The 15,654-nt window shown below is 42.2% G+C and overlaps 1 protein-coding gene across 5 annotated transcripts in view; it reads left to right on the forward strand.

The window, feature by feature from the left end:
* Positions 1-15,654, forward strand: part of LOC139412298 (protein bicaudal C homolog 1-like) — a 67,622-nt gene continuing 51,968 nt past the window's right edge. For 3 of the 5 annotated variants that reach the window (XM_071159146.1, XM_071159151.1, XM_071159160.1), the window contains exon 1: positions 61-444. In XM_071159146.1, coding sequence (XP_071015247.1) covers positions 252-444 — 193 coding nt within the window. In that variant the 5' untranslated portion in view covers positions 61-251. Of the gene's footprint in view, positions 445-15,654 lie in introns of all 5 variants that reach the window. The other 2 variants (XM_071159148.1, XM_071159156.1) reach the window with 2 other exon arrangements.

A 15,654-nucleotide genomic window follows, 5' to 3' on the forward strand; every position in this document is an offset into this window, starting at 1 on the left:
ACGTGAAACTTTTACTTGTGCTCTAGACTCAGAAAATAAACTGTAGACCAGACTATTTTTAGAGCGGTACTCTATGAGGACATCAGAGGGGGCTCGAGGAAATGGTCGAGGAATAAGTCACTGCGCAACAATGAGTCTGAACACAATCTCGAAGTGATAAATGTAGGGAAGTAGCTTTTACAATCCACAACTTGGTAGTTTACAATTAGTTCGAAACGCAGTGGCCACTGGAAACGTTTCTGCGCAGCGCAATGGCTGCTCAGTGCGACTCTTTGAGCGGATACTTGCAACAGTCCGACCAGGGCTCGAACAGCGAGCGCAGTACCGACTCCCCGGTCGCCGGCTCCGAGGATGACTTGAGCGGACCCCATGCCTTACCAGACCCGGAGTGGACGGAGGAGAGATTTCGAGTGGACCGCAAGAAACTGGAAATCATGTTATTAGGTAGGCCTAAAGAAAAAACACAGGCATATGGTGCTCTGTGTTGCTACATTTTAAAACTTTGACTACATTTTAAAACATTCCTTTGTTATGGAAATGGGAACTATGCCAACTGTATGCTTCCAAAAAAAAAAATTCCCCCTTCATATAGTATTTGCAGTTTTTTTGCCATTATCATTATTTGTCTATATTTTGTGTCTGCCTTGTCCGGGAATGTGTAGGCCTGATGTTACTTTGTCGCTCGTTTACTTGTTTTTGATGTCTTCGGAGACTGTCCGGTTCCAAGGATTGTGGCCATAATTTGAAACATTTCTTTGTAGTTTCTTTTGATCACCGAAAGCAAATGACACATTGTGGTTCCCTCTGCTCGGTTGGTATTGAGATGTAATCAATGGCATGTATTTTTCTAGAATGGGCATAGTCTTCTATAGAAAGTTGCCTCAATATTACATTAATTAAAACAAACGTTAGACACGGTACAATTGTTTATTCAAAACTAGTCATTCAATTCTGACTGAAGTCTCGGTCACCTCACCTGCATCTATAATGTTTGTGCCATGGTCAGCAGTTGAGAAGCATGAACACGACTCGACCAATAGGAGTCGCTATGAGCACGTGTTATGGTCATCGCTGAAGTTTTACGTTCTAATACCTCAATTTCTGAAAACACTTCTATCGATGAAACCAAACTATCCTGAAAATATTTCCTGGTCATTGGTAACCTATAACGATGCAAAAGCCCACGTTGTTTATGGTTATTTAACCTAATTAAAAGTGTTTAAGAATACTATTTTGTCAATATCTCATGTAGTCTTTATGCGCAGTACTGTACAAACCTAGAGTCAATGATCTGTCTGAGATACGAAGCCTATTTGCATCCACTGTTTTCCAGATGGTGATAAAGTTGTATTCCCATTCGTAGCTACTCCAGCACAATCTCTGTCACCGTCATGTCTGTGAATAGTTAAACGACTGACATAAGTCCCTTGGAATGTAAAGGGTGAGATTCTCATCAGTTATTGCAAAACGCATCTTGTAGAAGAAGAAACCAGCGTTATGTAACTGAAGACTCTATCAATCCCACAGGAAGACCGCGAGTTGCCATCAGCTGGAGAAACAGCCCAACAAGGCCATACAGGGAACATTAACAACAGGAGATAATGAACCCAATGAAAACAACCCATGGAAGCTGAGATATCATGCAAAACAATGGGTTTCCTATTCAGCTTGACACGAGACAACCCATGTCTTCGTCTCTCTTGACGCTTCTTTCTCATCCTGTTGGATATCTACTCAGTGGGCTACTGATTGATCTACTCTCCCTTGATAATCTTTCCTTTCATTACAGTACTCTTTTGATTATAATAAGTTAACCTCCAATGAATGTTGTTCCGAACTTCTCCTCTGTGTATGCCCAAGATAATCCAGATCTGTGTGGGTGGACATTATTATAAAAATGCCTGTTTAATTGGCGCACATTTATCAAACCTGCTCTGTAGTTGAAGTTGAAGAAAAAAACTGTTATAGGTTTTCTGTCTGTCTTTCACCCACACTTCCAGCTCCTCATGGTTGTGGCCCCGTTGCTGCTGTGCTACTCTACAGTCCTTAAAGCTCCATGTCATCCCTTCCTTTTCCAGGAAAACAACTTAACCAGAGGCTGTCCCTAAACTGAAGTCTTCTGCACATACTGTGTGTGTGTGCCTGCGCGTGTGTGGCAGTGACCATCTCTTTAACATGTTGTTTTCTAGTAGTTTCTATGATCATGGCAGGATTTCTCCATGTTAACATTCAGCCAGTGGCATGAAGTGAATATTACTATTTGTTTCGTCTGTGGTCAGTCGTTGGCCTTTCTCAATTGGGCAAAAGTCTGTTCTCTCCTTGAGTCCTCCGTGACCCGGTAAACTTATAAGTGGTGGCCATGAAGGAGAGTGTTAATAGAGGAACAGAGGAGTTTGCTCCTCTCCCTCAATTGCCTCTTCTGGGGGAAGATGCTCAGGTCTATCCTACCATGGAAGAGTTTTGAAATCCCCCACACCCCCTTTGAAACAACTGTTGTTTTCTCAGATGAGAAATGCATGCACACATTTAATAAAAGGGTACGTTTATCATTTTATCTATAAAATGTCTAGCTCAACTAGCTCAACATTCTATACCACTTTACACAGGTACTTGGAGATTCCAGTTCTTTAAACGTCATTAGCCTAATGACATTCTAGTGGAGAAGGATAGTCCAATTTCATACAAGCGCATTTATTTCCACATTACCTTTCCTCACCTCCTCGATTTACCTTTTACCTTTTTCAAAAGGATGTGAGGAGAGGAGGGAGTATATGACATGCGGAATTAAGGAAATCCAATTGAGATTCAATTTAATTGAACCCTTATTTTACCAGGTAGGTTGCCTGAGAACACATTCTCAGTTACAGCAATGACCTGGCGAATAGTTACAAGGGAGCGGAGGGGGGATGAATAAGCCAATTGGAAGATTCTCCCAGTGGTTCAGAGTGAGTGATCGTGCAACCTCAACCATGAAACAGCATTAGACTTTTAAAAAAAAATCTACTTTCTCTATTCTGGAAGAGTTGAAGGACATACTCTATCCCATAGGGCTTGCAGACATTTTTTTAAGACATTCAGTCTTCATCAGTAGTAAGAGCATCCTTGTGTAGTTGTTTTTTTTAATGCATAATTAACCAATATACCGTATATTTAACTCCAAGCCTGTTTAGGATGCTTTGATTGGTCATTGCGTGTTACCGTCAGCGCTGTAAAATCTGTTTTCATTGGAGGAGAGGACTTTGTTGATGTGGGACTCGGTGTCCTGAAGTGGACACAGCCCAGAGTTTGGCCTATAGTTAAATCATTGTGTGGGAACTTCAGTATATTTTCACTCCAGGTTTTATCAGCTGTGACTGTATCTCTGGCCTCCAATGCTTGGAAACTTGTGTAACCTGCATTATGCAAAAGGGAAAGGTCCTGCATAAAGCCTTGCTAATGTTAAAAGGTGCTTCAAATAACATTTCCTCCCATCTCAACTTCCACTATTGAGGAAAAGTTTTGGAAGACTTCATTTAGAGTGAAAAAACACCTGTTAGGAATGTGTGTAAGCTTTTATTTAGTGAAGTAATGAGTCCTATCTGAATAGCCAAATGTAGGCCTCCTCTTGGCTTGCATTGAAGTGTGACTTCTTTCCAAGCCTCCCTATAAAATCCATTAAGCCAGTATCCGGATGGTGTTGAAATATACAGTATGACAGATGAGCATCTCTTTCCCATGCACAGTTGAAGTCGGAAGTTTACATACACTTAGGTTGGAGTCATTAAAACTCGTTTTTCAACCACTCCACAAATTTCTTGTTAACAAACTATAGTTTTGGCAAGTCGGTTAGGACATCTACTTTGTGCATGACACAAGTCATTTTCCAACAATTGTTTACAGACAGAATATTTCACTTATAATTCACAGTATCACCATTCCAGTGGGTCAGAAGTTTACATACACTAAGTTGACTGTGCCTTTTAAACAGCTTGGAAAATAACAGAAAATGATGTCATGGCTTTAGAAGCTTCTGATAGGCTAATTGACATAATTTGAGTCAATTGGAGGTGTACCTGTGGATGTATTTCAAGGCCTACCTTCAATCTCAGTGTCTCTTCACTTGACATCATGGGAAAATCAAAAGAAAACAGCCAAGACCTTTTTGTAGACCTCCACAAGTCTGTTTCATCCTTGGGAGCAATTCCCAACGCCTGAAGGTACCCCGTTCAAGTATAAATACCATGGGACCACGCAGCCGTCATACCACTCAGGAAGGAGATGCGTTCTGTCTCCTAGAGATGAATGTACTTTTCTGCAAAAAGTGCAAATCAATCCCAGAACAACAGCAAAGGACCTTGTGAAGATGCTGGAGGAAACGGGTACAAAAGTATCTGTATCCACAGTAAAATGAGTCCTGCTTTGCTGCAGGAGGGACTGGTGCACTTCACAGAATAGATGGCATCATGAGGGTGTAAAATGATGTGGATATATTGAAGCAACATCTCAAGACATCAGTCAGGAAGTTAAAGCTTGGTCACAAATGGGTCTTCAAATGGACAATGACCCCAAGCATACTTTCAAAGTTGTGGGAAAATGGCTTCAGGACAACAAAGTCAAGGTATTGGAGTGGCCATCACAAAGCCCTGACCTCAATCCTATAGAACATTTGTGGGCATAACTGAAAAAGCATTTGTGAGCAAGTAGGCCTACAAACCTGACTCAGTTACACCAGCTCTGTCAGGAGGAATGGGCCAAAATTCACCCAACTTATTGTGGGAAGCTTGTGGAAGGCTACCCAAAACGTTTGACCCAAGTTAAACAATTTAAAGGCAATTCTACCAAATACTAATTGAGTGTATGTAAACTTCTGACCCACTGGGAATGTGATGAAAGAAATGAAAGCAGAAATAAATCACTCTCTCTACTATTATTCTGACATTTCACATTCTTAAAATAAAGTGGTGATTCTAACTGACCTAAGACAGGGATTTTTTACTAGGATTAAATGTCAGGAATTGTGAAAACTGAGTTTAAATGTATTTGGCTAAGGTGTACTGTATGTAAACTTCCATCTTCAACTTTATGTCAATATTCGCCAACACTCACACAGATCTGTTCTATCGGTCAAAGGTCTGTTTTTACTATCAGACACATTATCTCCTATGACGTGTACTGTAAGTGGGGCTGAGGATACAATGGCTTTTACAGTGTCCTCTGTTTTGTCTGTTTCCCCTGCCGTTTGTTTTTGAGGCTTTGAGCTGAAGAAAGTGTGTAAGATTTGAAGTTGGAGGAGAAAAGGGTTGTTGTACATTAGAAACATCATGATGTCTCCACCGTTCATCACCACATTAGAAGGCTATATCCACTAACACTCACTTTGTTTAGCACAGTTCCTTTCTGGAGCAATATGGAAATAATGAGCTGAATAGAAATGGTAATACAAGCCCCCCCGTGCATTGCCTCCGTTGCAGATTATCACAATTTGTTTTGGTGCCCTACTTCTAAATTAAATGACATGGTCAAATTGAAATGTCTTGAATTGGCAGTCAATGGATAACCAGTTTTAAGTCAGTTAATGATTTTAAGTCTGTAAATGTTTGCAAAAAATATCTCAGTAACTGTCTGCATACCTCAAGTTCTTGTGTGTTGTTGGTGCAGGAGGAAAACTTGAATGAAGTGTAAACTTCTTTATGGTTCTCTGGTCACATAAACTACCAATCTCATTAAAATTATTATTTTTATTAACTAAAGTGTGGGAAAACATTTCCTCTTAGTCATATATTCCAAATCAAATGTGTGTGAATATGTCCATGTATGTGTAGTTTCCATAGTTACAAGCAAGGTAAACATGTGTATTTGGCATGTGTTTTGGAGACTCAATTGGCCTTTGTTTATTGGGGTTACCTTTTTCCTAACAACATTTTATTGTTAATTTGAAGTTAAGTGAAATCTTTGTATAGACTTCTGGTGGCCTACAGTATACAGACCATATGTTAGCTGACTAATTACACCCCCCCCCCCCTCCCGTAATTAAATTAATAATTTTCTTCATTGTAAAATTTTGTTTCCCTCCACTAAACCTCTACCTGACAATTATTGGGTAGCTGTATCTTGGCCTTGAGGAGTAAAAGCGCTCCTCGAAAACAAAGGGTAAACGTGCAGATTTGCTGCTACCTTGTAGCCTACAGGTTTACTTCAGTATTCTCATGCATCCTAAACAAACGGCATTTGCTAACCGTACAATGTCACCAAGTAGGCTATGCCTTCCAACATTATACACTCTGTCCCCCAGTAGGGATGGAACTGAGTACATTGAAGGCAATGTAAAACTCATCCTGTATGGAAAGAAGCACAAACTGGGTCGAAAAGCAGAAAAAGGGTCTTCTCTCTGCGGCACGTCCACATTCTGTCCTGAAATAGTGTATGGGTATAGGCCCCCATCCTCGTCTTCCTCCTGGGTGCTGAGTAAGAGCTTCAGACAGGAAGTGAGTGTTGTGTGGGGGAATGTGCTGCAGCCACCACTCTCTACTGTAGGAGAACACAGGACTGTTTCAACCTCCAGAACCACATACTGTTAGACCATGAAAGGGTTCATATCCACAGTCCATAGTCATACTATTAAACTAATGGGCTGTTTTAAGTGGTGTTTACTGAGGACATTACAGGGACTCATCATGGGGGAGCTCAAAGTATGTCAAGTATGTGGTGTAAACCTGAATATACTTCGGTATAATGTTACTCAAATGTTTTTTTCAATTGGAGCTTTAACATCACTCTATACTCTGCTCCTCAACATCATGGCAAGCAGACATTATGCCAAAACAGTATGTGATAAAGGGTTTGTGCCTTTTGTATACTGTAGCTCCTCTCTCTGTATCCTCTATCTCTCCTCTCTGTATACTGTAGCTCTCCTCTCTGTATACTGTAGCTCTCCTCTCTGTATCCTCTATCTCTCCTCTCTGTATACTGTAGCTCTCCTCTCTGTATACTGTAGCTCTCCTCTCTGTATACTGTAGCTCTCCTCTCTGTATACTGTAGCTCTCCTCTCTGTATACTGTAGCTCCCCTCTCTGTATCCTCTAGCTCTCCTCGCTGTATACTGTAGCTCTCCTCTCTGTATACTGTAGTTCTCCTCTCTGTATCCTCTAGCTCTCCTCTGTATCCTCTAGCTCTCCTCTCTGTATACTGTAGCTCTCCTTTCTGTATACTGTAGCTCTCCTTTCTGTATACTGTAGCTCTCCTTTCTGTATACTGTAGCTCTCCTTTCTGTATACTGTAGCTCTCCTTTCTGTATACTGTAGCTCTCCTTTCTGTATCCTGTAGCTCTCCTTTCTGTATCCTCTAGCTCTCCTTTCTGTATCCTCTAGCTCTCCTTTCTGTATCCTCTAGATCTCCTTTCTGTATCCTGTAGCTCTCCTTTCTGTATCATGTAGCTATCCTTTCTGTATCCTGTAGCTCTCCTTTCTGTATCCTGTAGCTCTCCTCTCTGTATACTGTAGCTCCCCTCTCTGTATACTGTAGCTCCCCTCTCTGTATACTGTAGCTTCCCTCTCTGTATACTGTAGCTCCCCTCTCTGTATACTGTAGCTCCTCTCTCTGTATACTGTAGCTCCCCTCTCTGTATACTGTAGCTCCTCTCTCTGTATACTGTAGCTCCCCTCTCTTCCAACCTTTTCTGAAACATGCTGATACAATTTAACAATTATATTGAACTTTGCTTACACATTGAATTCTTTTATCCCAAGCATGATGAAGTGTTCAGGAGCTCTAATATAATTGAGGTCTTTTCTTGTGGAAAAACCTGCATGTCATTACTCGAAAATAAAACCTGGAATCATGTTTCAACGGTCCGACTTGACTCGAGCTCTCTGACCCATTTCTCTGCTTCTGAAACTGTGAAATTAATACTTTTTTTTATTTTTAAATAATATTTTTTTACTTCACCTAGAGCTCTTTTTCTTCTGCAGCCTTAAAGTGCAGATTTACATTCTGGCTGGTTTGCGGCTGCTATAATTGTACTTTTTTTGAACTACCACTCTCTCCACTTTGAGTGCTGTGTTTATCTTAAAAGGACCTCGCTTCGTGGTTAGTTGTTCTTTCACTTCATTCAACATTTAGTACAATCTGCTTTTTCTCCACATGCCCTGATTGGAGAGAGTGCTCTCGGTTGGTGGACCTGGTCCTAGCTGTTGCTATAATATTCTTCAATGGGATCAAGGAAAAAGGAAAGAAAGGGAACAGAAACGTTATGTTTAGTTTGATGGAGAGGGCTGGACGGTGGTCATTTCAAAAAGGCCCTAATTGAGTTACTTTGTTGATTTGGATGTGTCTGTGTGGACTGCGGATGCCGTTCGTCAAAGTCATTAAGGAATGAATTCCCACACATTCAGATAACAAACGAAAAAAACGTGTAATGAAAGCTGGTTATTTATGTGAGTGAATTTGGTATATGAAATCTACTGTCGGCTATTAGCTGTGTTTAGGGTACTATGTCTCCGTCTGTTTTAGTAAAACCGACTTCTCCAGCCCCTCTGGAGTAGGTGCTTACGCCACATACCAGGTACAAGGGGAATGCTTAGGTTGTGAAATGTTTCTGGCAAGTTTGCAACAACTCACCCCCAATTCACCAATGGGGGGAGATGGGTAGTCGCCCGCAATGTGATAAAGCATCATTCCTGCACCTCATTCTAATGCCTCTACTTAGCAATTAAACCAACAGATTGACTCAGTGGTTGTAAATGAGTTTGTCTGGGTCTCCTATTTGTTTGTTATTTGACTTGTATTTTTAGTTAGAAAAAGGACCAATTTGTTAAGTGTGTTTTATACTTAACTGTTTATGTGGTATGTCTTAAACTGTCTAGTGTTTATGGATTGTGAGTTGTGTAAGCTTTCTGTATCATATTTTATTTTCTAGGGCCGTATCCACAAATCATCTCAGAGTAGGAGTACTGTTCTAGGATCAGTTTTGCCTTTTAGATCATAATGAGTAAGATGGTATGGACAGATCCTAGATTAGCATTCCTACCCTGAGGCGCTTTGTGAATACAGGCCCAGTACTGGCAGTCTGTCAACTCCACTGCAACATTACACATCTGGGAGTTTGTTTATTCATTTATTATTTCACAGTTGCCTGGCAACTGCACATGCCTTCTTCTCCTGTGAAAGAAGTCATTCGGAGACGACAGCAGCCTGTGTTCTGGACAGGAACACAAGAATAAGGGTTGTTTGAGCTGTTGCCTTTCTAACAGCTGTTACCTTTCTTACAAAGTGCATAAGTGATTACGAATTTAAGAGGTCCCACAAAAGCAGACGAAATAACAAATATGGAGGGCTTAAAAGAAATTGGCATGGCCATGGATGTAATGGTTTTTCTCTGAGTCTCTCCAACATTTGGCCAGCAGCAGTGACCGGAGGTTGTTGACAACTTGTCTGGCTGTAGCTACTACTTCCTGGGTCCTTCCGTCCTTACTGATTTAGATACGATTGTGTGGATAGTGCGGGAGTCGAGAGCTACTCAGGAACTGAAGTTTAGTTAATGGATACTAACCTGTGTGATGGTTTGCCAGAGGACCACATAGAGGAAGACTCAATAGTGCTCTGTCCGTATCTGTTTTCTCAAGTGCTGCCAGCAACTTGTCTGTTGAAAGGTGATATACTGGATGGAAACATCACAGCTTTCATCCTGCTCATTTAGAGTTGATTTATTTAAACAGGCTTGTCAATGAAAAAATAATGTTTTTGGCAGAAATCGTTAGTGTTAAACACATCCTTCTGTTTATCGTCTAAACATTCCAGTGGTCCTCTCTTATAGAGCTAGATCAATCTTAATGCCGCCCACTGTCATACCATTTCTCAGAGAGATTGATGGGGATGGCAAGATTCAAGAGGCGAAGTATTGCGTGCAGCACAGTTCTAAATGGTGAATGATTTCACCAAACTTGTCTTAAGCAATAACTCAAGTGGTGCGTGCGCGGTTTGGGCATGCATGCAGATGGTGTGTGTGTGTGTTTTTTAAAGACTCCCCCGTGTGTACTGTCATTTCCATGTTGAATCAGCTGAGAGGTGCTGACGCTCATAGTGTTCTGCTTGAGAGCATCTGGTGGGTGGAGAAACATGGTAAGAACATCCTGCTCTCGCTATATTCCACTCCATTCTATCTGGGAGTGGTAGTAGTTCATTCAGACCTGTCCTAAGGGGCTATTTCACACAGCTGGTCTAAGGACTTAAAGCCAGCTAACTTTCACAAGTACATGCAAGAGTGTTTGGACAGACATTTTGGAAACCTGAAATTTGGACAGCGGTTCAAAACAAAAACAATTTGGCTACAGCTTTAGGCAGTTCCACCTCGGTCTTTATATGCTGACAGTGATTTCCTTGTCTCTGTGATATATTGTCTGTTGGTAATTTAACCACCATAAGCATTTATCTTGTATTAATTTACAACGGTCCTTCTCTTTTCTCGTTTTAAACCAGTGATTACTGGTCAGAGTATATTTTCCTGTTTGTGTCAGAGCAAAGATAGTTTTATGTGTTCTGCTTTAGTTCTAATGTCCATAAACAAACTGTGAGTACCAAAGCCTTGCTCTAGAGTCTACACCCCAATGTCCTAAGAGCTCTGTGCTTAAGTCACTCTGTTACTGCTGCCCCACCAGGATTTGTCTCGCCAGGCATTGTGATTTAGAGATTTAGATGGTGCCTTTGGGTTTTCCTCACTTTTCATGCTCCAAAAAACTCCAACCATCATCCTTAGATTTGTTTGCGCTGTTTTAAACTTTTTTTGTACATAATAAGGTTCTAGACATCAGAAGAGCGATTACTCACCTCGAACTGGACAAGGATTTTATTTTCTTTAATAAGTCGTACGCGAAGGATATACTGCTCATCCCGGACCAGGCCCAAATCTTGGTCATTCGCATGCAGAGGAGACGCCGTTGCAGAGGTCGTAGAGCCAGATGCCTGGCAAGACTGTCGCTGAGTCGATAATTGGCCTTTACCCTCTGTTCTGCAGTGTGATCTCTAATATTAAGGAAGTCTTGAGGTTTTGCCCACCTGAGTTAGAATACTTCATCATAAGTTGTAGACCACACTATCTAACGAGAGAGTTTTCATCTATATTCTTCGTAGCTGTCTATTTATCACAGGAAGTGGTCCGATGAAGCGTATGCTAAGCTATAGAACTTTTTCGCTAGCACAGACTGGAATATGTTCCGGGATTCATCCAATGGCATTGAGGAGTATACCACACTGGCTTTATTAATAAGTGCATCAACGACGTCATACCCACAGTGACTGTACGCACAGTACATATCCCAACCACTAGCCATGGATTGCAGACAACATCCGCGATGAGCTAAAGGCTAAAGCTTCCGCTTTCAAGGAGCAGGACACTAATCCGGACGCTTATAAGAAATCCCACTCCACCCTCGGACAAACCATTAAACAGGCAAAGCATCAATATGGGACTAAGATTGAATCCTACTACATTGGCTCTGACTCTCATCCGTATTGGCAGGGCTTGCAAACTATCACTGATTACAAAGGGAAACCAAGCCGTGAGCTGCCCAGTGACTTAAGCCAACCAGACAAGCGAAATGCCTTCTATGCTCACTTCGAGACAAGCAACACTGAACTATGCATGAGAGCACCAGCTGTTCTGGACGACTGTGTGATAACTTTCTCCATAGTCGATATGAGTAAGACCTTTAACTTCTTTAACATTCACAAGGCCGCAGGGCCAAACGGATTACCAGGACAGGTAATCAGAGCATGCTCTAACCAGCTGGCAAGTGACTTCACTGATATTTTCAACCTCTCCCTGACCCAGTCTGCAATACCTACATAGTCCCTGTGCCCAAGAATGCCAATGTAACCTTCCTAAATGACTACTGCCCCATAGCACTCACATCTGTTGCCATGAAATGCTTGGAAAGGCTGGTCATGGCTCACATCAACACCATCATCCCAGAAATCCTGGACCCATTCCAATTTGCATACCACCCCAACAGATCTACAGATGACACCATTTCTATTGCAGTCCACAATGCCTTTTCCCACCTGGACAAAAGGAACACCTACATAAGAATGCTGTTCATTGACTACAGCTCAACGTTCAACACCATAGTGATGAGCTTGGAGGGCACTAAGGACCCTGGGACTGAACACCTCCCTCTGCAACTGGATCCTGGACTCCCAGGTGGTGAGGGTAGGCAACAGCACATCCACCACGCTGACCCTCAACAGAGGCGCCCCTCTGGGTTGCGTGCTCAGTTCCCTTCTGTACTCCCTGTTCACCCACTACTGCGTGGCCACGCACGACTCCAACACCATCATTAAGTTTGCAGAGAACATGACTGTGGTAGGCCGATGGACGATGAGACAGCCTACAGGGAGGAGGTCAGACACCTGGCAGTGAGGTGCCAGGACATCAACCTCTCCCTCAATGTGAGCAGGACAAAGGAGCTGATCGTGGACTATAGGAAAAGGAGGGCCAAACTGGCCCCCATTAACGTTGATGTGGCTGAAGTGGAGCGGGTTGAGAATTTCAAGGTCCTTGGTGTCCACATCACTAACGAACTATCATGGTCCAAACATACCAAGACAGTTGTGAAGAGGGCACGACAGCACCTTTTACCCCTCAGGAGACTGAAAAGATTTGGCAAGGGTCCCCAGATCCTCAAAATTCTACAGCTGCACCATTAAGAGGATCCTGATTGGTTGCATCACCGCCTGGTATGGCAACTGCTCGGCATCTGACCGTATGGCGCTACAGAGGATAATTTGTTTTTGATTTCATTATATGTCGAATGAGGCCATCATTCTACAGCTCCAACACTATTTACTTGTTTTGGAGGGTAAGAGGAATGTAATCATCTCTCGCACTGTACACATAATCAAATCACATTTTATTGATCACATACACATGGTTAGCAGATGTTATTGCGAATGTAGCGAAATGCTTATGCTTCTAGATCCGACAGTGCAGCAGTATCTAACAGGTATAGAATAGATAGTGCAGTATATACAAATGAGATAAGTAATGCGAGATATGAAAACATTCTTAAAGTGCCATTATTAAAGTGACAGGTGTTCCATTTATTGAAGTGGCCAATGATATCAAGTCTGTAGGTAGGCAGCCGCCTCTCTGTGCCACAATCTGATGGCCTTGAGATTGAAAAACAGCTTCTACCTCTCTGTCCCAGCTTTGATGCACCTGTACTGACCTCGCCTTCTGGATGGAAGTGGGGTGAACAGGCAGTGGCTCGGGTGGTTATTGTCCTTGATGATCTTTTTTGCCTTCCTGTGACATTGGGTGTTGTAGGTGTCCTGGAGGGCAGGTAGTTTGCCCCTGGTGATGCCTTGTGTAGACCACCCTCTGGAGAGCCCTGCAGTTGTGGGCGGTGCAGTTGCCGTACCAGGCGGTGATACAGCCAACAGGATGCTCTCGATTCTGCACCTGTAAAAGTTAGTGAGGGTTTTCGGTGACAAGACACATTTTTGCAGCCTCCTGAGTTTGAAGAGGCGCAGTTGCACCTTCTTCACCACACTGTCCGTGTGCGTGGACCATTTCAGTTTGTCTTTGATAGGTACACCAAGGAACTTAACTTTCCACCTTCTCCACTGCTGTCCCGTCGATGTGGATAGGGGGGTGCTCCCTTTGCTGTTTCCTCAAGTCCACGATCATCTCTTTTGTTTTGCTGACATTGGGTGAGAGGGTATTTTCCTGACACCACAGGAGGGCCCTCACCTCCTCCCTGTAGGCTGTCTCGTCGTTGTTGGTAATCAAGCCTACCACAGTTGCATCGTCTGCAAACTTGATGATTGTGTTCGAGGCGTGCATGGCTACGCAGTCGTGGGTGAACAGGAAGTACAGGAGAGGGTTGAGAACGCATCCTTGTGGGGCCACAGTGTTGAGGATCAGCGGAGTGGAGATGTTGCTTCCTACCTTCACGACCTGGGGGTGGCCCGTCAGGAAGACCAGGACCCAGTTGCACAGGGCAGGGTCAAGACTAGAGGTTGACCGATTATGATTTTTCAATGCCGATACCGATTTAATCGGCTGATTTTTTGATTTTATTTATTTGTAATAATGACAATTACAACAATACTGAATGAACACTTATTTTAACTTAATATAATGCATCAATAAAAATCCATTTAGCCTCAAGTAAATAATGAAACATGTTCAATTTGGTTTAAATAATGCAAAAACAAAGTGTTGGAGAAGTAAAAGTGCAATATGTGCCATGTAAAAAAGCTAATGTTTGAGTTCCTTGCTCAGAACATGAGAACATATGAAAGTTGGTGGTTCCTTTTAACATGAGACTTCAATATTCCAAGGTAAGAGGTTTTAGGTTGTAGTTAATATAGTATTTATAGGACTATTTCTCTCTATACCATTTGTATTTCATATACCTTTACTATTGGATGTTCTTATAGGCACTTTATTTAGTATTGCCAGTGTAACAGTATAGCTTCCGTCCCTCTCCTCGCCCCTATCTGGGCTCGAACCAGGAACACATCGACAACAGCCACACTCGAAGCAGCGTTACCCATCGCTCCACAAAAGCTGCGGCACCGTTCTGTATTTTATCTAACGGGTGGCATCCCTAAGTCTAAATATTGTTGTTACATTGCACAACCTTCAATGTTATGTCATGTGTCATACGTAAGATTCTGGCAAATTAGTTAGCAATGAGCCAGGCTGCCCAAACTGTTGCATATACCCTGACTCTGCAATGAACGCAAGAGAAATTACACAATTTCACCTGGTTAATATTGCCTGCTAACCTGGATTTCTTTTAGCTAAATATGCAGATTTAAAAATATATACTTCTGTGTATCTATTTTAAGAAAGGCATTGGTGTTTATGGTTAGGTACAGTCGTCCAACGATTGTGCTTTTTTCGCAAATGCACTTTTGTTAAATCATCCCCCAGCATTGCATTGATATGCAATGCAGGACACGCTAGATAAACTAGTAATATCATCAACCATGTGTAGTTATAACTAGTGATTATGATTGATAGATTGTTTTTTTATAAGTTTAATGCTAGCTAGCAACTTACCTTGGCTTCTACTGCATTCACGTAACAGGCAGGCTCCTCGTGGAGTTCAATGAGAGGCAGGTGGTTAGAGCGTTGGACTAGTTAACTGTACGGGTTGCAAGATTGGATCCCGAGCTGACAAGGTGAAAATCAGTCGTTCTGCCCCTGAACAAGGCAGTTAACACACCGTTCCTAGGCCATCATTGAAAGTAAGAATGTGTTCTTAACTGACTTGTCTAGTTAAATAAAGGTAATAAATAAAACAAATTTGAATTTTAAAAAATCGGCAAAATCAGCGCCCAAAAAGAGATTTCCGATTATGAAAACTTGAAATCGGCCCTAATTAATCGGCCATTCCGATTAATCGGTCGACCTATAGTCAAGACCCAGGGACTCGAGCTTAATGATGAGTTTGGAGGGTACTATGGTGTTGAATGATGAGTTATAGTCGATGAACAGCATTCTTACATAGGTATTCCTCTTGTCCAGATGGGATGGGGCAGTGTGATGGCGATTGCATTGTCTGTGGACCTATTGGGGCGGTAAGCAAATTGAAGTGGGTGTAGGGTGACAGGTAGGGTGGAGGTGATATGATCCTTGACTAGTCTCTCAAAGCACTTCATGATGACGGAA

Source organism: Oncorhynchus clarkii, chromosome 1, assembly GCF_045791955.1.
Source record: "Oncorhynchus clarkii lewisi isolate Uvic-CL-2024 chromosome 1, UVic_Ocla_1.0, whole genome shotgun sequence".
NCBI lineage: Eukaryota > Metazoa > Chordata > Actinopteri > Salmoniformes > Salmonidae > Oncorhynchus > Oncorhynchus clarkii.